Below are 27,986 nucleotides of genomic sequence, written 5' to 3' on the forward strand. Positions count from 1 at the left end.
ATAATTTTAAAATTTTCATTTTTAATCCACAAATTGTCGATTTTTTTTATCAAAAGTGAGTGTAGGATTATTTTGTTGTCTATCCATATATCTCTGGGTTTTATATGAACTTAATAAGTAATGGTCCAATATTGTAAAAGTAAAGCTACTCTTATGTTAATTTTTATCATCAAAAAGAGTGTAAATTCAGAAAATAGACCTTGACAGTGCGTGAACACGTAGTGCATCCGCTCGTCGTCGGGGAGGTGATAGGTTAGAATCTAGGCCCGACACCGCGTCATAACTAAAGACGTTAAATAGTTACAGTAGTAGAAATGTCTTGGCCTTTAAACAGGTGCAACTCATTACCATGTACACACAGTTAGGACTTCTCAGACAATGGTTGGGCAATATAAGGGTTGGTTGTCTGTTACTTAACTCAATATTCACCAGTGGGCGATAGGGTATAGCATTCAATTACAACAGATGATGCCAGATATAAGGTATAACCAACAAGTGAAATAAATCTAAAATAATATTTGGGGGGCAAATGGAGAGGTTGTCAATTTTACGATGTGTTGCCCCCCAACGACTGCTGAAAAACACGTATAGGTTTCGTGATTTTTTCCCGAATTAATTTCGTTATTGGTATAAGCTGGGATGATGCCCTTGGGTTCTCTAAGTGATTAACTGAAGCTTAAGATTTTATCCGATTTTGAGTTCTTAATTTTAAGGAAGCATCACATCGTTCTCGGTATGGTTTAGGCTATTTTAATTTCTAGATTTAAGTCTTGGGATGGTTTTAGGCTATTTCTAATCTTAGAGGGGTGCAATCATTAGTAAATATAAACAGGAATTCATTTATGTTATGTTGAATTATTTATAAAAAGTATATATTTCTAAATTTAAAGAAATAACCCTGAAAAAATGCATTTATTTGAAGTCTGTTGATATTACCTCATACTTTGAAAATAAAAATAAACTTTTTACATTTTTATTGTTAGTGCAATTTAAATTTTAATTAAAATTATTTTGGCGTTTTTTTCTAGATCATAATGCTTTTAATAGTTGAGATAATACAAAAATATAAACATTTATATTTATCTTGAATTTGATATTTCTATCTACATATATATGTATAAGGACCATTAAACTGTATTTGTTAGCATTTCAAAATTATTATTTTTAATTTTATTATACACATAGAAAAAAAAGATACAATACACCTTCTTTTTTAGCATCTTAAAAAGTATAAGATGGACGATGAATAATGTAGCCCCTCCCCAACTATAAATTATTATAAACAAAATTAACCCACTTTTATGTTATTCAAAATTCTTCGTGGAAAGGTGCATATCATTACAGTATTGATATTAAGTCAGACATGGCCACTTTTTATTAAAACCATATAAACAATGTAAAAAAAGGAGCATGTTGATATCAATTAAGCCATGATTACTTTTATTAATGCCATATAGACCACATAAACCATTACAATTGCATATCTACAGAATGTCAACAGCTTTTTCAGGGTGGTCTATGTACAATCGGAAAGAGACACTCAATCTTTGGGGGGCCACTATGAAGTAAACTCCCCCCCACCAAAAAGCAGTGTTTCGGATCCGCATTGATTTTTTGCGGATCCTTGACAATAAAAATAAAATCACCAAATTTTTCAAAAATATTTATTCTTTAATTCGAAGTCAAAAATACTTTTTTTTGCGGATCCGGATCCTTGGACTCAAAAATATGCGGATCCGGATCCGAAACTCTGAAAAAAAGGTTATTAAGAAATAAGTAATTATATGGCAATATTTGTAATAATTATGAAGAAAGAAAAATGTTTTAGCCATGAAAGTCTGATTAATATGTCTGCACAACTTTCAAGTAACTTCTCATTAACAAACAAGCACGATTATGTTCATAGGTAGAGCACCACTAATCAGTTTTATCACATTTAATGTGAGAATGTTGCGATTATCATATTCAAAATAAATGCTGTAATAAGCTTTAAAATATTTAAACACTAGTCTCTCATTGGACACAAAATGACGTCCAATAAGAAAAAGGAATAAAAATATTGGAAAGAAAATTATTTTATTTCAAAATTAATTCTTGGCATTTTGGAATAAAAAATATAGGGGAAAGGAAATTATTTATTTCAAATTTATTTCTGGTCTTGAAATAATATTCATTATTTTATTTTAATTCGAGTGTCAACCAATAAGAAATAGGCATGCTGTTTTAAAAGTTTGGAATAAAAATTATTATTTTTTGTCAATTCCTTTTTTCAGAGTATAAAATGAGAATAAATTTTCCAACATCATTATTGATTTCTAATTTAACATTTCATACAGTGGGTATAATATTTATTTCAACATTTTTTGTCATTCAAAATCAAGTGTCACAAAAATAATAATATTTAACATAAAAAAGAAATTTTTAAAATAATTTTGTTTTCTTTATTTGTTGAAGATTTAAGCCCAAGCTTTTTCTGAGGGGGGAGACCCCCCTCAACCCCCCCTCTCCTGAGGGGGGAAACCCCCCTCGACCCCCCCCCTGACGCTCTCTTCTTTAAATCTTTCATTATTTCTGTAATTTAGTCTAACTATCTTATAAATTTCAAAACATGAGATAAAAAGGAAATAATTTGCTGTACATTATTAAAAAATTTAAAAGTTGTAAAAAAAATTCCAACATGATTTTTAATTTTAAATACAAGAATATTTTTTCCTATATGATATGTTAAATTTAAATACAGGAATAATTTTGTACTGTGGAATTGAAGAAATAAATGCTGTACATTAGAGTGGCTTGATTTTCAATGATTTTCTAATTTTAAATGTGCTACATACACTTTCTGTCTGAACATCATATAAGAGACCAAAAAATGAAAAGAAAATATTTTGAATAATGGGGAGGCTCGCTGATGCATGTAAACTTTTAGAAAGACACTTGTGGGGAGAATTTTTTTTTTGAGGGGGGGGCAATTATTTTTCTTTCAAAGTATAGCTTTATGCACCTTCCCAATTTTGTCTTGAAGAGTAGAATAAGAATAAAAAATCTGTTTTTAAAACTATTGATCCTAGCAAGAAAAATCCATAAATAGATTTAAAAACCAAGAGATTTTACATTTAATTTAAGATTTTTCATGCTTGGATGAATATTTTTTAAAACCAATTTGATATTCTTATATTAATCAACAAGACAAATTCAAAAAGATGCATAAAGCAATACTTTGAAAGAAAAAAAGTTGCACCTCCAGAATAAACTTCTAAAATTTTTAATGCATGGAAACACCTTCCCCCCATTTCCCCTCAAGGACAAAATCAATTTTTTATATTTAGGTTTCTTATATGACGTTTAAACTGTAGATGTTGATTACAAATTCAATGTCCAAAATTGATCCACTCTACTGTGCATTGTTATAATTTAATATTTGATGTGGGTATAAACATTAGACATAGATGGTCAATCTGACCCCATTTTTTTCTTAAAAAGAAACCTTTGTTAACTTTTTGTTGTATATGAAATACAGCCCTATAGGCAACATTATTTGCAACTAAATTTTGCAATGATATAATTTTTAGAAAGATAACTTTATTATAAGAAATTAAATTATTTATAACTAACTTATTATATGTTGTGTCATACGCTTCACATTATACGATGGAAGAAATATTTTCTTCAAATATTTCACCCAAGGAAAGCTTTAACCTAAGATATTCAACAATTTATAGCTGATACATAATGTAAACAAAATTCCCTTGTGCTGTCTCTAGGTTATCTCTATTGTATAAATGAACGTACAAAAGAGGAGGAGAGAGAGAAGGAAATAGACAGAAAAGTGAGGGAGGGGGGAGGGGGAAGAAATATAGAGAAAAATAGACAGAGATATTTATTGTTCACCCTTAGATGATGTAAATTTTTTGATAGACTTTTTTGAATTTAAGAAAAAGATAGAGAATGAGACAAAACCAAGTATTATATTTTATTAATATTGCTTATACAAGAAAGGTCATTCAAAATTATTTCACCAATATTAAGGTCAAGTGACAAAAATTTAAATTTCCACCTACTTCGCCCCCAGAGGGGGCAATAGTAGAAGGAAAATTCAAATTTTGATCACATGACCAAAATTGTTGAAATAATTTTAATATCCTTTCTAGCATTCACAATATTACGAAAATATGATAAATAACTATTCCTGTACGCTCCACATTAGTCCCGAGATAGTTTCAGGCTATTTTCTGCTTATAATACCCTTCGAGTACAGAGCACCCAGAAACTAGGGGCGCAGCGCTAGTAATGTATAAAGTAATGTACAAGACTTAAACACACACACACATATGAGATAAAAGACAGAGAGAAACAGAAGGATCAGGTGTGTGGGTGGGTGTAGAAACATGGAAGACAGAGAGAAACAGAAGGATGAGGTGTTTGGGTGGGTGTAGAAACATTGAAGACAGAGAGAAACAGAAGGATCAGGTGTGTGGGTGGGTGTAGAAACATTGAAGACAGAGAGAAACAGAAGGATCAGGTGTGTGGGTGGGTGTAGAAACATTGAAGACAGAGAGAAACAGAAGGATCAGGTGTGTGGATGGGTGTAGAAACAGAAGGATCAGATGTGTGGGTGGGTGTAGAAACATGGAAGACAGAGAGAAACAGAAGGATCAGGTGTGTGGGTGGGTGTAGAAACATTGAAGACAGAGAGAAACAGAAGGATCAGGTGTGTGGGTGGGTGTAGAAACATTGAAGACAGAGAGAAACAGAAGGATCAGGTGTGTGGGTGGGTGTAGAAACATAAAAGACAGAGAGAAACAGAAGGATCAGGTGTGTGGGTGGGTGTAGAAACATAAAAGACAGAGAGAAACAGAAAGATCAGGTGTTTGGGTGGGTGTAGAAACATGGAAGACAGAGAGAAACAGAAGGATCAGGTGTGTGGGTGGGTGTAGAAACAGAAGGATCAGGTGTGTGGGTGGGTGTAGTAACATGTAAGACAGAGAGAAAGAGAAGGATCAGGTGTGTGTAGAAACATAAAAGACAGAGAGAAACAGAAGGATCAGGTGTGTGTGTGGGTGTAGAAACATAAAAGACAGAGAGAAACAGAAAGATCAGGTGTTTGGGTGGGTGTAGAAACATGGAAGACAGAGAGAAACAGAAGGATCAGGTGTGTGGGTGGGTGTAGAAACAGAAGGATCAGGTGTGTGGGTGGGTGTAGAAACATGGAAGACAGAGAGAAAGAGAAGGATCAGGTGTGTGTAGAAACATAAAAGACAGAGAGAAACAGAAGGATCAGGTGTGTGTGTGGGTGTAGAAACATGGAAGACAGAGAGAAACAGAAGGATCAGGTGTGTGGGTGGGTGTAGAAACATGGAAGACAGAGAGAAAGAGAAGGATCAGGTGTGTGGGTGGGTGTAGAAACATAAAAGACAGAGAGAAACAGAAGGATCAGGTGTTTGGGTGGGTGTAGAAACATGGAAGACAGAGAGAAACAGAAGGATCAGGTGTGTGGGTGGGTGTAGAAACATGGAAGACAGAGAGAAAGAGAAGGATCAGGTGTGTGGGTGGGTGTAGAAACATAAAAGACAGAGAGAAACAGAAGGATCAGGTGTGTGTGTGGGTGTAGAAACATGGAAGACAGAGAGAAACAGAAGGATCAGTTGTGTGGGTGGGTGTAGAAACATAAAAGACAGAGAGAAACAGAAGGATCAGGTGTGTGGGTGGGTGTAGAAACATAAAAGACAGAGAGAAACAGAAAGATCAGGTGTTTGGGTGGGTGTAGAAACATGGAAGACAGAGAGAAACAGAAGGATCAGGTGTGTGGGTGGGTGTAGAAACAGAAGGATCAGGTGTGTGGGTGGGTGTAGAAACATGGAAGACAGAGAGAAAGAGAAGGATCAGGTGTGTGTAGAAACATAAAAGACAGAGAGAAACAGAAGGATCAGGTGTGTGTGTGGGTGTAGAAACATGGAAGACAGAGAGAAACAGAAGGATCAGGTGTGTGGGTGGGTGTAGAAACATGGAAGACAGAGAGAAAGAGAAGGATCAGGTGTGTGGGTGGGTGTAGAAACATAAAAGACAGAGAGAAACAGAAGGATCAGGTGTTTGGGTGGGTGTAGAAACATGGAAGACAGAGAGAAACAGAAGGATCAGGTGTGTGGGTGGGTGTAGAAACATGGAAGACAGAGAGAAACAGAAGGATCAGGTGTGTGGGTGGGTGTAGAAACATAAAAGACAGAGAGAAACAGAAGGATCAGGTGTGTGTGTGGGTGTAGAAACATGGAAGACAGAGAGAAACAGAAGGATCAGGTGTGTGGGTGGGTGTAGAAACATAAAAGACAGAGAGAAACAGAAGGATCAGGTGTGTGGGTGGGTGTAGAAACATAAAAGACAGAGAGAAACAGAAAGATCAGGTGTTTGGGTGGGTGTAGAAACATGGAAGACAGAGAGAAACAGAAGGGTCAGGTGTGTGGGTGGGTGTAGAAACATAAAAGACAGAGAAACAGAAGGATCAGATGTGTGTGTGGGTGTAGATTCAACATGGAAGACAGAGAGAAACAGAAGTATCAGGTGTGTGGGTGGGTGTTGAAACATGGAAGCGCAACAATAAATAGTGAATGTAGTTAACTGAAGACGCATGACAAGGGGTATGATTAGGATACTTAATGTCATATGTTATTAACTGTGTTTCTAACAAGACCTTATGATATTGATGACTTTATATTTTATATCTTATTCTATGGAAAATTTATCAGGAAGGAAGGGGACATTGGACTGTAAATTATATCGGTACTGATATCTTTTAGAAAATATTCTCTAAATTGTTGGCCCGAAAATTATGGTTATTTTTATTAAATCTTGATAACATTAGTTATAGAGGAGCTAAGCTTCTAAATAGTTGCTTTTATACTTGAATATCGCAACAAGATAACAGCCAAGAATAGGAAGACTTAACTGTTAATTATTTGTTCCTAAAATTCTTAGAACCAGCTTTTATGAAAAAGTTTTTAAAAGGGAAGAAGATTGATAATTAGCCGTCTTCATTTGGCTTTACAATAGCATAAGGGTGTACCATACAAACTGTAAAATACTAGCAATGATACCCCGGCCCTCCAACTTAAAAAAAAACATCATTCAAAATAAGGACAAGGAGGGAGGGGTAGTTTTACGTTTTTTTATTCATTTTTTAGGGTCAGGTTTAAATGCTTACTGGGTAGCCCCGCCGGGTTATGCCCCTCCCCCCTCACACACAGCGGTTAGTTATAGGCAAAAGCTAACCCCCTGTATTTTATATTTATTTTAAAAATAGGCCGGAGGAGGGGGGGGGGGAGTATTAGTCTCAACAGGTGCTTTTGTGTGAAAGCACTAATTTAATTCCTTTCATGCAGGCTTTTCATATGGGGAGGGGGGGATAAATAATTTAATATTGGGAATAATTCAACCTTTCTTTGAAGGCTTTGCGAAGCACCCAATAAATGTTTGGGTTGTGATTTCATTTATGGGATAAAATTCAATAAATTTTGGGGGTGATTATGGAACCCCAATTTTTTGTTAAGAGGATATTATACATATAATATAAAAAATTATTGTCTGAAGAATTTAATTACTTTTGTAATGGGTTAATTAAATATCAATATCCTAAATTTTCTTATTAAAAATAGAAATGATGGCCTATAAAAAAAAAATATTAAAATATTCAACTAGACATTTTGGTGAAGTAGTTACAGAGTAGCTTCAATCTAAACTAATACCTTCATAATCATAATCAAACTATTCAATGGCAATTTTTATTTCCAAAATACATTTAATACAGTAAATTCCTACATTAAAAAATAGTTTTAAAATGCATATTATTTATCAAGTCCAATACATAATGATTTGAGTTTAAGCGTATTAACATCACAAATGATTTTAAATCACATTCCAGTCTTGTAAATAAAATTAAAATATAGCATCTTAAATAATTAATTTACATTTAATTATCTATTAATTTAAAAGAAAGTTTAATTTTCAGGTATTATGAACAAAAATATAAAGCTTTTAGATATATTATACCTAGTAATTTTCCAGTCATTTTCGGAATAGATTGACTGGTTTTTTTTTTTTACTTGTTCTATTAAAGTAAATATGATGAAGTCCATTCCAAATACATAGCAGACGGATTATACAACCACGTGGTTAGTTAAAAGAAGTCCCTTTTTGTTCACATGAAAGTGGTCCAGCCCCTGCTTTAATGTGTCTGAACTAATCTAATCACATGATTTGTTAATTTTCTAGTCCTATACAGTAGATCTTGCCGCAGTCCAGTTGATGTTTACAGAAAAGGAGTCCAGCCCCAGTACATAGCAGACAGATTTTCAATGGACATGGCCTCTCTTATCACGTGATCAACTTGACCCTCCACGCTCAAGGGTGTGTTCAGGTGCCCTGAAATTATTTTTCATATAAATATTTCCAGCTTGGCTTCGAAACCGATTGATTGATTAGCCTTAGTTTCTTAGGGTTTGGACCTAAGTAGTCATGGAGTAGGCTTGAGACACTTTTGTAGAGCCACTAGGGGTATCAAGCTCCACGTTCAAGCACATTATGACTTGACCCGCTATCTCATAAAACCGATTGATATCCGCTGGTTTATAACCGGTTCTTTGTCATACTGAAAAATCATGTATAGCATCGTACTACAAATATTTTTCTATCAAAATTAAAATATTCTTATAAGATTAATACCAGTTTTGTTAACCGGGCATTCGGCCCCTCGGGGCTAGCAAAACTAATTTAAATTGAAAATTATACATTGATAGTCATAAAAAGGAAAAAAGAGAAAAGGGTGTCATTAAAAGAAAACTAGCATTCAAAATGTACTTACAGACAAGGTTAGAGATTGCGAGATATTTATTGTATTATTATAATTACCCTTTCTCTTCTTATCCGAGTGAACAAGACCATCCAGCCTGTCCTGAACTCTGGCCAGAGCTTCTTGTCCAGGTTTGTTACCCTCCTCACCATTAGTTACACCTTTCTTCTTACTTTTATCCCTTAATAATAAACATATTTAAAATAAATAAACAAGATACGTTTTTGAAAAACTTATGCCTGTGATAGAAAAAAATTATGTACTATCGTGTACTATGACATATGTAACATGAGTAGAGCAAAAAAAATTGTGAAGACCACTATTTTGGAGGTCCAAAGGGCCAGGTACTTTAATGGTATTTACAACATTTTTCTTACTATTGTGTTCTGTATTTCAAAATATTGTTATTTTGTCAACAATACCATAATAAATATATTACTATTGAATTCCTGATAAAAGTTGTTCAATAAAAGGGTTAAATGTCATTTATATGATAGATCACATACTAGCTTAGAACTAGAAGTGATGGTTCGTTTAATAAGATTAACCTATTCTATCCCAGGGCCAACAACCATTCAGCTTGGAAGGTATCTATCAAGGTCTAATATTATATTTTGAAACTGTAATACCTCCAATCTACCAGTGGATCAAAGATAAAAGGTCTGAGGACTGACATCAACAAGTCTTTCTGCTCTCTCATCATACGCAGAGACACCTTAATCAATAAATATCTAAGAATTATCATTCATAATTGTTATTTTCTAACAACTCATCTCCTAATAAATCATTAAATAAACTAGTTATAAAGAACATGAATATAAATATTACTTTTATATCGTAAAATAGCATAGTTCACTTTTTTTCTTTGAATTCCAGCGAATGATTGAGTAAAGCGAATCTTCAAAAGTGGACACACACTGCAATACTCAAGCAATATTTGTAGATTGATTTAACTATTTAACTTGGTCAAAATATTTATAATTAATATTAATTTAAAAGTAGGTGTATTTTTGGCATCAAAACTGTGAATTTGACAGCATACTTAAATTTCATGGGTGTGAACTTGACAGTAAAACTGTGTTTATGACAGCGGAAATTGGTAATTTTGACAGTGGATAATTTTTTTTTTGCAAAAATACAGCTAAAACAAAATTGACAAAAACACACCCAGTTTTTGTCAAAAACACAGTGGCTGTTCTTTTGCTAGTTGTAAAAGTGTCGGCATCCCGTAGAGAATACACAAAGAGAATATATGTTTGATTTTCATATCTTGACTTGAAAACCCTGTAGAAAAGAGATCATAACACCTGTTAAAGTCCATCAAATTCCCAATATTGGTAGAATAAATAGAATAAAAAACTATAAACAAAAAATAAGGGGGGGGGGGGGAGTTGGTACAGTTATAGGAAATGAAAATTCAGTATCAAATTTTGGCCTGGCCGTTTGGGCTTGTTTTTATAGTTATCCACCTAATTCCTTTTGTAAACTCTCTATATGATTGGATCTACCTGTAAAACTTGAAATTTGGGACTTTCCTTCAAGGGGCTAGTGGGGCAAAAGACCCCCTCAAACACTAAAATTTTAAGTTATGAGCTTATTTTTAAAGATATCGAGCTGATTTTTTAAATGGAAGCTTTTATTGCATAAATGAGTTGATTAGCCATCCCATATTTCATTTTTGCACTTTACCTCTAGGGGCTTTTAAGCTCAAAACTTATAAATTTTGTATTTGGGGGGGTTGTTTTACCCCAAAAGCCCCTAGAAGTAAAGTGCAAAAATGAAATATGGGGTGGCTATTCAACTCATGTAATAAAAGGTTCCATTTAAAAAATCAGCTCGATATCTTTAAAAATAAGCTCATAACTTAAAATTTTAGTGTTTGAGGGGGTCTTTTGCCCCACTAGCCCCTTGAAGGAAAGTCCCAAATTTCAAGTTTTACAGGTAGATCCAATCATATAGAGAGTTTACAAAAGGAATTAGGTGGATAACTATAAAAACAAGCCCAAACGGCCAGGCCAAAATTTGATACTGAATTTTCATTTCCTATAACTGTACCAACTCCCCCCCCCCCCTTATTTTTTGTTTATAGTTTTTTATTCTATTTATTCTACCAATATAGGGAATTTGATGGACTTTAACAGGTGTTATGATCTCTTTTCTACAGGGTTTTCAAGTCAAGATATGAAAATCAAACATATATTCTCTTTGTGTATTCTCTACGGGATGCCGACACAAGTTAAAATTTTAGTGTTTGGGGGGGGGGGGGTCTTTTGCCCCACTAGCCCTAGAGGGAAAGTCCCAAAATTCAATTTTCAAAATTTTACAAGTAGATCTATTCATATAAGAGAGCTCACAAAAAGAATTAGGTTGATAACTATAAAAACAAGCCCAAACGGCCAGGGCAAAATTTGATACTGAATTTTCATTTCCTATAACTGTACAAACTTCCCCCCCCCCCTTATTTGTCTGACCTCACAAGATATCCTGTAAGGACCTTCAATGCCCAGAGGTCCGAATCCATCCACTTGGTTGTGGGTTAGACGGAATGGCACTACCTCAGGCACCTGCAAATTTAACATTATCAATGCGAAAATATATTTTTAGTGCTTTTTATAATTTTTTAAAACATGTCTTGACAAGGGCTCATTTGCGTTTTGACTAGGATGAGAGTAAATGAAAATATTGAAAATATCTGCTACCGATATGACAATATAAGAGCAAAACACGAAGTCGGTTGCCAAGTAGTCCTGCAATTAAAATAAACTAAAGATATTTGTTGTATGTTTTCGGTCAAAAAATAAATTTGATATATAACTATCAAATCAAGGCTATTTAAGGTTTTTAAAAAATTACCTTGTAAGTCTCACTAATATTGAATAAACTGTTCATGTCTACATGGAAAGTATCTCCTGTTGATGTGTCCATGTTTATATTCTCAAGATGTCTATAAGGAAAAAATATTCATACAAAAAAGGTGAAAAATTAGACGCCAGACAACGTTTTCCTGTCCCTCTTAGGTAAGGGTGAAAGGTGATCAATACCTATAAATATTTTGTTTACGAATAGACTTTCAAAAAAAGGGCAGGGGTGTATATTCTGCACAAGATTTATTTTTTTTCCCCTGCTACAAATTTTTTTATTTTTCCCCCCCCCTAGTTTTTTCTCACCAAGTAGGGGGGAAAATTGAAAAATATTTAAAGAACTCTATATTTTATTTATTTTATCCCTCCTACCACACATTTTTTTAGTTTTTTTTCACCAAGGAGGGGGGGAAATGGAAAAAATGTTTTCAGTTTTCTTATTTTTTACATTTTTTTCCCCTCCAACCACTTATTTTTTATTTCCCCCCCCCCCCCCCTGAGCAGGGGATCCCATGTAGAATATACACCCCTGAAAAAGGGGGAGGTAGGTTGTGCTAAAATTCCGTAAAAGTTTGAGTTTTAAGGGTTAAAAACAGTAGTAGAACGATAATATTCACTAAATATGTGATTGTACAATTCTTATTGAAAAGGACTATAGAATTAGGTATATATTTATTGAATAATATCGTTCTCAGGGGTGTATATTCTGCACAAGATTTATTTTTTTTCCCCTGCTACAAAATTTTTTTATTTTTTTCCCCCCCTAGTTTTTTCTCACCAAAAAGGGGGGAAAATGGAAAAATATTTACAGAACTCTATATTTTATTTATTTTATCCCTTCTACCACACATTTTTTTTGTTTTTTTTCTCCAAGGAGGGAGGGGGGGGGAAATGGAATTTTTTTTTCAGTTTTCTTAATTTTTACATTTTTTTTCCCTCCAACCACTTATTTTTTATTCCCCCCCCCCCCCCTGAGCAGGGGATCCCATGTAGAATATACACCCCTGATCGTTCTACTACTGTTTTTAAGCCTTAAAACTCACACCTTTACGGAATTTTAGCACAACTTACCTCCCCTTTTTAAGCTGCCATTAAATATTATGTTTTAAATTTCTTGTGAAGAGTCCAATGATATATACATAGGTAAACATTCCATAACTTACTTTGTCTGACTATCACACCATAAACATTTTAATTTTGAAAGTAACTGAGATAAAAATAAAACAATAACTCCTGTAACTCACTTTTACTGTCTGTATGGCAGTTTTTAAAAATTGTTTTATATTTATGAGTTTTTTTAAATATATAAAGAATTGAACCTGTCTCCTAATCCAAGTATATATCCCATAATTGACATAACAGCTGTAGTTCGGGTGAATGACAGTCTAGCTGCGAACCATGCCTTAAAAAAGTATTAAATGAGACTATTTATCAAAGCTTAGGAGACTGAATAATTGAATTTTTTAAAGAAAAGTTAATGTTAAGAATAAGTATAATCTGGTACAAGATTCACCTATGTCTTGCATAAAAGGAGGAGGGGGGTTAATGCAACCATCTCGTAATCAGTGAGCAAATGGTACTTAGAATTCGAATTTCGATCTGAACTTTTGTATGAGTAATCCTTGGTAGGTCTATTTTCCCTAAATCGAACAAAAAGTTGGAAAAGTAACGGCTAACGGCTCAGCCGTTTTGCTATTTTTTGGATATTGCAAATTAGTCACGAATCCTATCTCCACATAATACTCTTTTCCACTCCAAAACGCTATTAAACGGTTCTAGACGGTAGCTGTTGGTACTAGAAGTTTTAAAAATGGTTATTGCTATCATTTAACATTAATTAAACCAAAAATATGTTTTAAAAAGTTGATTCCTACGTAATCGATAATGGATTTACCCTGAATATAGGCAAAAACGGCTAAACGGCTGAGCCGCCAGCCATTACTTTTCCAACTTTTTGTTCGATTTAGGGAAAATATACCTACCAAGGATTACTCATGCAAAAGTTTAGATCGAAATTCGAATTCTAAGTGCCATTTGCTCACTGATTACGAGATGGTTGCATTAAAAACCCCCCCTTTAATCTGGTTATCATTTATTTACCCCCTACAGTCAATTTTCCCCTTAAAACATTACACGTTCAAATAGAACAAGGGCCAAATAAGTGCAAAACTTCCTTAAAATTTTGATCATGTAGATTTTGAGTAGCAAAGGGACTTACACACACATACAGACAATTATATACTAATACTACATTTGTGTCTTTTGACTTGGAAATAGTGTTTGATGATATACTCTCCAAAATTAACTGACAGCCAACTTTGCTTACACGACGGCAATTCTTGAGATCTTAGGGAAGAAAAAACATACCTGAGGATCGGGGAAAGTTCTGACAAACCAATCCCTGAAAACACTGGGACTAGATCCCTCCTTCCCTTTCAACTCTTCCAAACTCTTGGTGAATAGTTCAACCTTCTTCTCTGTACTGTCCTCTTGCTTTGGTTGGTATCTGAACAACACATTATTTTCTTTAAACATAATATACCTAATATGTTGCTATCATAAGGAATCTAGTAATCATGCCATTATTAACCCTTAACGGTGGGGGGGGGGGGGGTGGCATTGAACGGCCCCCCTCCGGTGTTTTCTATCTTATGTTCTGTGTGTGAAAGATAAAGAGCTCAAAACTAAGTGACTTTTTAAGTATGGTTATTAAGAGATATAAGTTTTCCGGAATCGTAATGTAGGGAGTAGATTTGAAATCTGCATCAAATTTTAAGGATTTTTTATAAAATTCCTTTTTTGTATAATTCTTTATCTAAAAGCGGAAATACAAATTAAGTTAATTAATTTTGGCATCCGTGATTGGTGGATTTAAAAAATCTGCGTTATGATTGGATGTCGTACATCATTCAGCCAATTAGAGCGCAGGTAGTTTAAAATCCACCTATCCTATTGGTCAAAATTAATTAACTTAAAATGTATTTCCGCTTTTAGATAAAGAATTTTACAAAAAACGAATTTTATAAAAAATCCTTAAAATTTGATGCAGATTTCAAATCTACTCCCTACATTAAAATTCCGGAAAACTTATATTTCCTAATGGTTATGACACATAACTGAGAGTTGAAATTTTTTGAATATCTCCATCCTGGTGGGTACAGAATGCCAGCAAACCTGGTAGGGTCATCCAGGTAAAGAGCAAAAATATTTTTAGCCCTATATCTCTAATAGGAACTGAGATAATAGGGGGGCACAGTGTTTTTTTTGGCTGTTTTGGGGATTTTTTAACTTTACCAGTGACAAATGCCAATAAAAGTTTATTTCATCAAAAAATACATTTAAACCCTTTCACATACAGGTTATAGCTTATCTATAATACAAATCTATAATACAAAGTAGCTTGATGTCTGTCCTTCTGTCTGTCTGTCCCTTAAGATCTCGGTAACCAAAGAACCGATCGGATTCTACTCTTCAGGGAATATACCTACTGGTCCTGTGGTGGTTTTAGGCTATTTTCTTGGGGGGTAAGACACCCCCAACCCCATCAAAAGTAAAAAAAAACCCACCCCCCAAAAATTTTTTTTTTACATTTTTTGTAAAATCTCAGTAACTGCTTATCAAATTGGGCTCTACCCTTCTGAGAATGTACCTACTGGTCCTCTGGTGGTTTTAAGCTATTTTCTTGGGGGTTTGGACACCCCAACCCCCCCAAAAATAAAAAAATCTCCACTTCCAAAATTTTAAATTTTTAAAAATTTTTGTAAACAAAAACCAGTAGTTGGGGTGGGGGATCCCCACTGCAACTTGGGGCGAAGCCCCTATGAATCCCCCCCCCCCAAAAAAATTTAAATATTGTTTTTTTAATTTTAATTTTTGTGTATGAGAACAACCTAGGTTTAATTTTTACGAATTGAAATTTTTGTGTATACGGCAAACAAAGTGGGTTTAATTTGTACAAATTAAAATTTTTGTGGATAAAGCGCACAACCTGGGTTTAATTTTACCACAGAGTAATTAAACAAAGAATAATTTTTTTGAATAATTCCTTTAAGGAGGGTTGACTTCCCATAACTATATAGGGCGAAGCCCCTATAGGCTAGGGGCGAAGCCGCTAGTCTATAGATAAGCTATAATACAAAGTAGAACGATGTCTGTCTGTCCGTCTGTCCCTTAAGATCTCGGTAACCACTGAACCGATCGGATTCTACTCTTCAGGGTATCTACCTATTGGTCCTGTGGTGGTTTTAAGCTATTTTCTTGGGGGGTGGGACACCCCCAACCCCCCCCCCAAAAAAAAAACCAAAAAAATTCCCCCCCCATTTTTTTTTTGCTGAAGATTTCCTTTGTCCGTTATCTTTTTTTGTAGAAGATTTTCTTGGTCCTTTTTTTTGAAGGAGATTTCCATGGTCCTTTGCGATTTTTGCCTTAATTTTTTTGTATCACCTCTTGGGGCAAAGCCCCTAGAGGCTAGGGGCGAAGCCGCTAGTGTAATATAACATATTAATACATATCATTGTGATTTTAGATAAAAAAAAAATGTCCCTCGAACTACTCTACTCATATGGTAAAAAATTCAAAATTTCTGATAAAAAATGATGTGAAACAAAAATGATTTTTATGCACTTACTTAGGACTTAAGACCTTATTAACACTTATTGAAAGGTTTTTAATGTGTATTTTATATAATAGATTATTTAAAAGCAATTTAACTTCCTTTGTTGACTTTATAATAAGTGTTAAATTTATATGAATAAAACTATGAACTGTCTGTTTCAAAGCTAATGTTACTTTGGGTAACCGAGTTTCCAAGAGATATGAACTAACCTTGAATTATATATACTTGAATTTAATCAGGGCATAAATAACTTTTGGAAACTCGGTTCCCCAAGTTAGAAAATCCTTTAAACATAAAAAATATATGTTTTTTTTAAGATGCAATTTTAGGCGCCTATGGATTTTAAGTAAAATTTATGACAACTTTTCTAATTTTTCTTGGTATTTTAAAGTAGAAACATCTGTCTATATAATATCAATGAAATATTGTTACATATCATTTAATCAGCTTTTCACACCAATTTATTCTAGGAAAAAGTAGGAAAAGTAATGTACGATGATTTTTATGAAAAAATTCACTTTGTTTAAATATTTCTTGACCATATTCAGCAAAATGGCTGTATTTTGCCTAATTTTGTAGTATAACAATAAATCTGTTGTATGGCAACTTTTAAGTGGTAATGCTAGCCTTTGGAACACTCAACTCAAAATTAAGGAAAGATAAAAAATGACCAAAAATTCTACTGTGGGGGGGGGGGGGGGCGTTGAATGCCCCCCCCCCCCCCCCACCGTTTAAGGTGCGGCAAGGGGCCCGACTGTTAAAGGTTAAATAATTAAATTGTTGTAATGCTTTGTGTTGGAATTATGTCGACATAAATAACAGGCAAAAATGTTAGGCCAGCTGCTTGATGATAATATATCAAGAATAATACTCTATACCATGTTCAACTGTGGTAAATTTATGTCAATACAATTTTCATTATTTTAACAGGGTTGGCTATTTGTATTTTTTTCGTGTATTAAACATATATATTCATCCATTAATAATGAAAAAAGTTTATATGTTAGGTTAGGAAAATAATTCTAAGGAAGACATTGTTTAAAACATAAAGTAATAGATAAACTAAAATAGACAGAGAACTATTGTGCGAGTCCCTAGTGATTTACAAAAGACAAACGTACGGACAAAATAAGATAAGAATATCTATACCTACTTTAAAAATGCCAAAACATCTTACCGTCTATGGATAATACTCAAAGAAACTCCTCTCTCCTTGAGAATATGGATAAGTATCTGCCTCATCCCCTTCAGGTTCAGCACCCATTCAATCAACCCGTTCGTCTCATTAGTTGGCACGACCATGTATGTTCTCATCTATGTTAGCAAGACACTCTAGATTTTTATCAATTTTTTAAATTGATTTTATAAACTTTTTTAGAATAAAGTATGTACGCTGATCAGTTATGCTGTCTTGTTTAAGATAACCAAGAACTAAACTGACCAAGCTAAATTTGCTTGATTTACTTCACTAAGAGATGCGATTGATAATGAAGATTTTTTTCTTTGAAATATATTTCGTTATGAAGCAGCAGTAGTTACTAATTTATAAATGTTATGGTTGAGATAGATTTATAACTGTTAAAAGTGGTAACCAAGAAGAACCATCAACTGACTATCAAAGGCCTCGTGAAAGTCAAACAAACAATAAATGGATAATATATTTTGAAGCCACGAATGTCTTATTCATAATATTTCTTTTGATAAATGGACGAACTTTGTTTGAAAGTCTATCTAAGGCACCTGTTATTATGCCAAATTACACAATAAAGGGTTTTATTAATCAAAACTTTGTTTCCAAAAGTAAAAAAATGCATATTTTTTCACAATCTCTCATAAGGCAAAACAGAAATATTGGAAGCAAAGTTTTTCTAGGATGCAATATCTCAACTCTAATTCATACAATTATAAATAATAATATTTATACAAACATAAATAACTGAAAAAAACTTCTTTAAATCTAAGAATATCCCTTTAGGCCACGTTTTCTCGCTTCTGGTTCTTTCCTAAACATCCTGTTGAGCAGATTTCCAAAGTCCATCAGACGGCAATCACGTCGTAAGTCGTCCTGTGAAAGATTAATAAAACTTAAATTATCAGGTTCTATTAGAGATAGAGGCTTTTTTCTTATAAGCTCTTAAATATTGTATGCAAAATAGAATTTTATAATTTCAAAAATTAAGGATAATTAACGAAAATCAATCATTTTCTAAATAAAAAAGAACACAAATCCTTGAGTGAGTATTTCTATTTTGATATTTTAAATATTTTATCAATTTCCTTTGGTTTAGCGAGGAAAGAGTAAAGTTTTCCATCAGACCCACGGAAAGTTATCTTCTTAGGCCTAACCAACGAGCTCATTATGGAGATTTTGTCTTCAACACCTAAAAACGAGTTAAATTCATAATTAAGATTTTTAATAAAATCCTGCATAGCTTTCCTTTTTAAAGTTTTTTAATATTAACAATGATCTAGACTTAACGCATTCAACTTTATCATTAGAAAGATTTTTATTACAAGAAGCTAAACAAGAAGGTAATATTTATTTATCAAATCGTATTATAGACAACTTTGTACGGATATTAAAATGAAAAATTATAATAGATTAAAACTAGTTTTGTGGGTCCCTTAGTTTTTCAGTATGGTTGAGAACCAGTTCTAATCTACCGGATATTAAGGTTTTTTTTTTAATGCAACCATCTCGTAATCAATAATTAAATGGCACTTAGAATTCGAATTTCGATCTGTAATTTTTCATGAGTAATCCTTGGTAGGTCTATTTTCCCTAAATCGAACAAAAAGTTGGAAAAGTAACTGCAGGCGGCTCAGCCGTTTAGTCGTCTTTTGCCTATTTTCAGGGCAAATTCATCATTAATTACGTAGGAATCAACTTTTTAAAACATATTTTTGGTTTAATTCATGTTAAATGATAGCAATAACCATTTTTAAAGTTTCTAGTACCAACAGCTACCGGCTAGAACCGTTTGATAAGGTTTTTGAGCGACAAAAAGTGTTATGTGGAGATAGGTTTCGTGACTAATATGCTCTTAAATTTGGCAAAAATTGGCAAAACGGCTGAGCCGCCAGCCGTTAACCGTTATTTTTCCAACTTTTTGTTAGATTTAGGGAAAATAGACCTACCAAGGATTATTCATGCAAAATTTCAGATGCAAATTCGAATTCTAAGTGCCATTTAATCACTGATTACGAGATGGTTGCATTAAAAAACCTCCCTTTGTTTCTGCAACATGGAATTTTTTTTGTATCTTCCTGTCTATGTATCTTTCTGTCTGTTTGTTTATCTATCTATCTATCTATCTAACCTTGAATATTAATGCATCCTGCTGGGAAAGGATTGTGTGTCTCGATATCAGCTATTGAAGTGGGCGTATTAACCACCATATTTCTTTCTATCGGCAGGATAATAGACGACATCTCTGAACTCCTAAATTCATTTTCAATTATTAGATATCTGGCTCTTTGGTTCACTATAAGCAAAATTTGAAAACTAAAAACATCATAATACACTTGGAAAACTTTCTCTTAAAATATTTTAGTGGGAAACCTACAGAACACGAGGTTTTTCTGTTTCTCAATCACATGCAACAAAAGACTAAAAACCAATTACAATCATTCAGTATTTGTGGATAAAAAATAGACTATTCGTCTGATGAAAGAACAAGCATTAATAATACCTGAACATGGCTGGCATAGATGGCAAGAGGTCTCTGAAGCTGGATTCCTGTTCCCTGTCCCCAGTCTTGGCATCACACAGGTCATCAATCTTCTGGGAGAATGAGATAGCATCAGTTAGGAAGGTTTTCAGGGAAGGTTTGGATTTGATCACCTCTTGGAACACCTCGTTACATCTTAATAAAAACAAAATAAAAATCACTAGGTACAAAAATGCAAAAAGAAAATAGCTTAGTAAAAATTCATGATTTAAAAATTTAAAATGATGCCTTACTTTAATTCCACACCTACTAGGGAAATTTAAAAAAAACTTACAGGTAGTAAATTCTTTGCATAATTGAAATAAGCAGGCTCATTGGAAAACAAATGCAGATACTCAATTCACTTACCTGGCTTTTCTGGTAGTGTTACTATTCTTACTGACAGACACCATGTGCCAGGCTGCCTGCTGTGGATAATCCAGGAAAACCTGCAATATTTATATATTAGCTTCAAATCTTCACTCGACCAATATGGTTTTCCTTTCCAGTGAAGACTCTTATATGTCCGCCAAACAAACTTTTCCCTAAATTAAGATGAAAGAGAAGAAGATGACTGCTAGAAACCTATTCAAGATAATTGACAACTAAAGAGATGATTAATGTAAAATGAAGATGACCTCCGAAATAATATGAAGATTAATGTTTGTAAATATAAATATTGAATGTTATGTTATATACTTCGCTGCTAATGATGATGTGTTCACCACTGTCTAATGGATGATGTGTTCACCACTGTCTAATGGATGATGTTTGTTTCAGAATCAAGCTTCTAATACCACAAGGTGAGGCTTTGCTTTACTTTACGCAAGGAAGGTTTATAACTGTATAAAAGGGGTATTTAAGGACTGAAATTATCACAGATCCACAAATTCAAAAGTACAATAGCCTAAAACTATGCCAAGACTTATGTGAAGCTTGCCTAGATTGGAGATTTCAATTTAATTAATTCTGTGGATATTGAAATCTTAAGCTTCAGACAAAAAAAAACCTTACTACTTTATATTTCTACAAAGTACAAATTGCCTTTCATGTGTTATATAAGAAAAATTAGTCATAGTCAAAGGACCCAAATTTAAATACCTCACCAACTTTAATCTTTACTCATTAAAGCATCATGTCTTTTTATCTATAAACCAACTGAAGATTGTTTTAACATGAAACACTGTGTATTGGACTTATCAAATAACATGTTTAATTAAACTGTGTTGATCACTCCATGTTACTTTATATATTAGGAAGTTCATAATCCTACCTGAACCATCAAAGATTTCAATGCCAGATATGTCTCGTTGTTGGTATGACAGATCCTGTTAATTATCCATGTTCATAAAATCATAAAATAAATGAATAAATAAGAAAAGATGGTATTTAAAGGAACTGTTTTTTAATCACTAGAGTAGTTTTTCTTGTGATGAAATACCTTTTTTTTTGTTTACAATTGCTATTTGTTATTATACTTGTCTATTTTATGTGCACTTGTGTACAGAAACAGGGACATGGCACTTGGAAGAAAAAATAATTTGTCTCAAACTTTTTCTCAATTCCTTTGAAATGATACAGTATTTTTGTGTAAGTTATAATGAGAGCATGCTACTTTACTGTAACAAATCGTGCTATGATAACTATTGATAGAAAAAACATTGAAGGACAAATATTTTGTCTCCAGGTGTCTCAGCAACTTTGAATTCTGATGTTTAACTAAACTTGAACATTCCTTGAGACAATCTGAGGGAAAGCTGTGAGCAGATAATATGTTGGCATTTTAGTTCTAGTCATGGCTATGGTCTTGTTCAGTTTAGACAGCTGTTTAGTGGCGTGATCCAGTGCAGCTATTTGGTAGTTCTCTTTGTTTCTGGTTAGGTAAACATATGGATTATCTTTACAGGTTAATTATGTTAATAAAATTTTGTAAATATTGAAGGAGATTAATAATAGTATTTTTAGAAAATCAAACACAAGATTGTTTACCATGGACAGGCAAATAAAGGTTGATCTTAACCGACTGTAAATGCTTTCTTTTTGAAACTTTAACTGCGAAAGTTAAGATTAAAATATAAACCTGTGTATTCCCTAATTAATATGACACTCCTTTGTAATACCTACACTCTCTTAAAGACTTAGACAAGATAATCTATTATCATTCCTTGAGGTCAAAGCTTCTTGAATGGTCGCCGCAAAATCCAACCAAATAGTCAACATACGTGGCATACATTCATCCAAATATGTCGGGCCAAACCGCATGGAGCGCAAATAAGTCAACGCGGCATGCGTTACAATCTCTGATTGATTAATTGACTGATCGGCCGACATTTTGGCGGACTTTTTGTCCATAAACTTGGCCATGTAGTAGAAGATTTCGTCGCTGTTCTTGACGATTTCTTTAGCGTGGTCAAAGTGTTTGCGAATACCCTCCTGACCGACGCTTGCTGCATCTTCCACGTACCTTGCCAGTAAAAGCTTACCCTATAAAAATATAGATTTTATAGGTATATCTAAATATTGTTTGTTCCTCAAATAGATGTTTTAAGCTTTTCAAAGAACTAATATTCCTCTTCCGTTATTCGATAAAAACTGTCCGTCTATGAAATACTTATTGCTATTACTTGAGTGCTAAACCGTGAGATGAAATAAAGTTACCTGAGCACAAAGATCTCTAAGGCCAGGACTTTGGTTATCAAGGTCTACAAGAGCGGAGTGCAGGTTGTTAGGGTCACCTTCAAGGGCCTACAAAAAGATAAACACGGTTAGAAAATCAGTAGAAATATGAAGAAAAAAAATGTGAACATATTCTTAACAAAAAAATCAATATTAGTGTTTAGATTTGGTCAAATCTAAACCCTTCGCCACATTAAAAAGCATAGGTAATTATCTATGATTCTATATTGTCAAAAGGAAACATTGTTACTACTGCTGCTATGTCAGGTGTGCAACATTAATATCAAGAATGATGGAATACCTTAGGCCAAAACAGGCGAAGTTAAGAATTCCTGATAAAAGTCGTGCAATCAAAAGGTCGGTAGACTAAAACGACCAAGCTAATATTGCTTGATTCACTTCTACAAGAGAGAGAGAGAGGTGGATCAAGCCTCTCATTTTTCAGAAGCCGTATGCCCACTTATAAAATAAAATAGAAGTGATCTTAGATTTGTGATTAAAATGTTTTGGGACAGGCAAAAAATGTCAGAGTTTACCTGCTGTTGGCTGAGATAAAGTTGATAGCTGTCTGGGGAGGCTATAATAGACCCAGAAAAAAAGACTTGATTATTTTACTTAGTGATGTGAAGCTGTCTGGGGAGCTTATAATAATCCCGGGGGCCCGAAAATCCCAATTTTTCAACCTCCATTGATAAAAATAACCTTTAAAAGATAACAAAAAATAATTTTGATGTTTTATTAATTGTTGTAATTATTTTGATGTTTTATTAGTCACTGTTATTTAATTATTGTTTTATGTATTGATTAAGCATATATTATTGAGCACTCTTTAAAAAAAAAAAAAAAAAAATAATAATCAAAAAAAAAATAGACAAAAAAAAGAAAGAAAGAAAAGATTAAACACAAAAAAGACAAAAAAAGACAAAAAAAACAACAAAAAAAGACAAAAAACAAACAAAAAAAACTACATAAAAAAAAATATATATATAGAAAAAAATATAAGTGCTCATATTTTCCTTAACTGAAAGTCTTTGTTTTCTTGTTAAATTTTTTTATTTTTTATTTCAATTAATTGTAGATTGTAATTTTTATTTATTTAAATTTTATTTTTGGTTGAAATGGCTCCAGCTGCACATCCCTGCATGCTGTGTAGAAAATCTACAAACAACAGTCATGCTCTACAATGTATTTTGTGTGAGCTCTGGGCTCACAAAGGTTGTGGTATTTCTGAAGAAATGTACAAAATGTGTGAACTACAAAAGAAAGAAATGTCATCTGCATTCTGGATCTGTGAATCCTGTCGGTCATTCTCCACCAAGATGAGTAGACAGTTAAAAGTCATGGACAATAGAATTGATAAGCTTGAAAAATCATTGAAGACTAAGGAGGATGAAATTGAACAGTTAAAGAAAGACGTCTTAGAGCTGAAAACTAAAGTTGAGAATCCTGAAAAGGAAAAGATACCAAACAAACCAGACACACATGAACGAATCAACATGATGGATGAATTAAGTGACCAGGAAGCAAGGAAGTGCAATATTATATGCCACAACATTCCAGAATCAAGCAGCAGTATTTCTGAAACGAGGAAAAAACATGATCTGGATTTTACCAAAAGATTACTCAATGTTCTTGATGCTACTGATGGGTTAAATTCTATCAAGACAGTAAAGAGGTTGGGCAAGAAAGATGACTCCAAAAATCGACCAATGCTTATTGTCTTTGATAACTGTGAAATAAAATCATATCTCCTAAGCAAATGTATGGAACTGTCAGAAAGAAATGATGCCTGGAAAGATGTGAAATTATCACCAGATTTAACAGCAAATCAACGTAAACATGACCAGCAGATTAGAGATGAAGTTTCAAAGCTTAACTCTGAAAGGAGTGAAGAAGAAACTTTAAACTTTATGTTTCGAGCTATAGGAAGGAAAGGCCAGAAAAGAATCATCAAAGTTCCCATAGAAGAAACTCAGCCTCAGTTGACACTGAAACAATTTATAGAAGGGTCAGTACCGAAAGGGAAAGAAGGAAATCTGAATCCATGGAGGGGAAGGAGTCAAAGGAAAAGTTCAACAAGAGAAGGATTCAGATTCTCTACACTAATGCTAGAGGACTTTTAAGTAAACTTGACGAAATTAAAGTTTTATCAAATAATGACAAACCTGATCTTATTTTAATGACTGAAACCTGGACGAATTCAGAATATGTAAATACAGAACTGAATATTGACAATTATACAATTATTTCAAGATGTGACAGAGCTGATACAACAGCAGGAATTGGCGGAGGACTATTAATCTATGCAAGAAACAACCTTACTGTTACAGAAGTTAAAAAATCTAGTTGTGAATATAATTTTAACCAGTTTACAGAAATAAAAGTGAAGGCTGATAAATCTGTGAATGATGTTTCTATTTATCTTGTATACAGACCACACAAATTATACAATTCTGAGGATGTTAAAGTTAATAATCAAAACCTTATCAATCTTATATCAAATGCTAAAAAACATTCTATATTTGTTGGTGACTTTAATTTTAGAGACATAGACTGGACCAATAATCATGCTACCAATCCCCAATCCAAGCTTTTTTTGGATGCAGTTAACAACAAATTTATGAAGCAAATGGTAGATTTTTCTACACATAAATCTGGTTCTGTGTTGGATTTAGTGTTGACTGAATATCCCAACTTAATCAACAACATACAGGATGCAGGCTACCTTGGAAAAAGTGATCACAAAATACTTTATTTTGATGTTGTAATAAATCCAGAAATCAAAGAATCTACCAAAAAAGTCGATGATTGGTCAAATGCTGATATTGTTAACATAAAGAAAGAGCTTTCAGAAACAAATTGGATTGCTGCTTCTGAGACCCTTACCTTAGAGGATTTTTGGAACTTTTTTGTCAACTGTATTGATAACGTGAAATCAAAGTATATTCCTAAAAAGTTCTTAAAAAAACAAAGCAAACCTCCTTGGCTTTCTAAAGAAATTGAACAACTGTCAAAACTAAAGAAAAGAAAATGGAGAAGGTTTAGGATTTCAAAATTATCCACCCACTATGAAGATTACAACAATGCTGACAAACTTTTGAAGAACAGGATTAAAAAGGCAAAAAAGAACTATGAGCGGAAATTGGGCAACAATGCTAAAAATAATCCTAAACAGTTTTACTCTTACATGAAAAGTAAAACCAAAAACAAAGATTCTGTTGGACCACTTAAAACAGATGATGGCTGTGAAACTTCAGATGATAAAGAAATGGCTGAGCTTTTAAATGGATTTTTTGGTTCAGTTTTCACTGAAGAAAATATATCAAATATACCTACTGTTGAACCTGTCAATACTACTGAGAACACAAATAGAGTCAAGTTTACTGAAGATAATGTTAAACAGAAAATTGACAGCCTCAAAATTCACTCTGCTCCAGGACCAGATGGTATTACAGGAAAATTTTTAAAAGAATTCAAAGATGAATTGGCCAAACCTCTAGCACTCTTGTTCAACAAGTCATATGAATCTGGAAAAGTTCCATGTGATTGGAAAAAGGCCAATGTTACACCTATCTTTAAAAAGGGATCAAAATTCAAAGCATGTAATTATCGTCCTGTCTCTCTTACATGTATAATTTGTAAAATTATGGAGTCTATTATCAAAGACAACCTGGTCCAATATCTAGAAGAGAACAATTTAATTACCAACTCTCAGCATGGATTCCGGCAAAAAAGATCCTGTTTGACTAATCTTTTAGAATATGTTGAAAAACTGACCAAGGCAATTGATTCTGGCCAAGATCTGGATATGATATACCTAGACTTTTCCAAAGCATTTGATAAGGTTCCCATAAAACGTCTTTTAGTGAAAATTAAAGCAATTGGTGTGAATGAAAAGACTTGCCAATGGATTGAAGACTGGCTTCTAAATAGAAAACAGCGAGTTATTATAAATGGAAAAGCCTCAGATTGGATCTCTGTTATGTCTGGTGTGCCACAGGGCTCTGTGTTGGGCCCTTTATTGTTTGTGATTTTTATTAATGATATCGACAGAGCAGTTAATTCTAGTCAAGCTATTTTATCAAAATTTGCTGATGATACCAAGTGTGGAAATGTTATCTTAAACGAACAGTCATGTGAAACCTTACAGAATGACATAAATAATTTATTAGACTGGGCAGATAAATGGCAAATGCAATTTAATGCTGACAAGTGCAAAGTTTTACACTTTGGCAGAAATAATCCACGTCATTCTTATTATATGAATGGTTATGCACCTGCTGGAACAATTTTATGCAATGATGATCATGAAAAAGATGTTGGTGTCTATATATCTACAACTTTAAAGCCTTCCTTAAATTGTCAGAATGCAGCCAACAAAGCCAACTCTGTATTAGGTCAAATGTCAAGATCTGTTACCTACAGAGACAGAATTACTTGGATTAAGCTGTACAAGCAGTATGTCAGGCCACATCTTGAATACTGTGTTCAGGCCTGGTCACCATGGTTAGAACATGACAAGAAAATTCTCGAGCAAGTACAAGAAAGAGCTGTAAGAATGGTTTCTGGATTAAAGGGAAAAACTTATGAGGAGAGGCTAAAGGAATTAAATTTATCATCACTTGAAGATAGAAGAAAGAGAGGAGACATGATACAAGTCTGGAAAATAATAAATAAACATGATAATCTGCCAGCCAACCAGTTTTTTGAGTTTTTCCAAGAAGGCAGACAGACAACAAGATTAAGTGCTAACTATCAGAACATTGTAAAACCAAGATTTAAAACTGATGCAAGAAAGTATAGCTTTTCTGTTAGAGTTGTTGACGCCTGGAACTCTCTTCCAACTTCTGTTAAATCTGCAAAAACGCTAAACTCTTTTAAATCTCTGTATGATAAATGTATTGTAAATTAAAATAACAGTATTGTGATGTTATGAATATTATGAAATGTTCAATATTCCGCCACAGTGGAGACGAACATAATTTGCATTAAATTAAAAGACGTTTGACCGCGTAATCATGAACATAATTTGCAAGATTTGGTTCAGAGATTCAGAATAAAAAGATATAATAGAAGATCCCATCCTATATCATTTGGTTATTGGAGGAATAGACCTGCATAACATCAGGGAAGGTTTCCTTTAGTCCTTTCTTCAGAGTTGAAATAGCCTCTGTACGTTTTCCCCTCTTCCATTTTAACTCAGCTGATTCTATAAACAACTTTGGATTGTGATATTTCTCCGCCTTCAGAAGATAGCTGTAGGATTCCTATAGGTGAACGTTACATTA

The 27,986-nt window shown here is 33.5% G+C and overlaps 2 protein-coding genes across 12 annotated transcripts in view; one reads left to right on the top strand and one right to left on the bottom strand.

Moving 5' to 3' along the window:
* Positions 1-7,755: 7,755 nt before the first annotated feature.
* LOC145317773 (serine/threonine-protein kinase atr-like) lies at positions 7,756-27,985 on the bottom strand. The gene is made up of 18 exons (XM_080159044.1): positions 27,813-27,985; positions 22,681-22,767; positions 22,187-22,506; positions 21,756-21,895; positions 21,296-21,348; positions 20,392-20,471; positions 20,005-20,178; positions 19,633-19,754; positions 18,588-18,693; positions 18,282-18,375; positions 17,490-17,626; positions 14,065-14,203; positions 13,017-13,099; positions 11,690-11,780; positions 11,308-11,400; positions 9,466-9,551; positions 8,896-9,017; positions 7,756-8,409 (listed from the first exon to the last, which is right to left on the bottom strand). Exons 1-18 carry the CDS (start codon positions 27,816-27,818, stop codon positions 8,297-8,299), a joined length of 2,046 nt encoding a protein of 681 aa, XP_080015170.1. The 5' UTR covers positions 27,819-27,985; the 3' UTR covers positions 7,756-8,296.
* The window catches only part of LOC145317726 (cytospin-A-like), a 63,725-nt gene continuing 58,809 nt past the window's right edge, over positions 23,071-27,986 (top strand). For all 11 annotated transcript variants that reach the window (XR_013879073.1, XR_013879072.1, XR_013879074.1 and 8 more), the window contains exon 1: positions 23,071-23,106. The gene's annotated coding sequence lies outside the window, so the exon portion shown is untranslated. The remainder of the gene's footprint in view (positions 23,107-27,986) is intronic.

The sequence above is a fragment of the Acartia tonsa genome, chromosome 1 (genome assembly GCF_053477335.1).
Source record: "Acartia tonsa isolate MP-2025a chromosome 1, ASM5347733v1, whole genome shotgun sequence".
NCBI classification, from domain to species: domain Eukaryota; kingdom Metazoa; phylum Arthropoda; class Copepoda; order Calanoida; family Acartiidae; genus Acartia; species Acartia tonsa.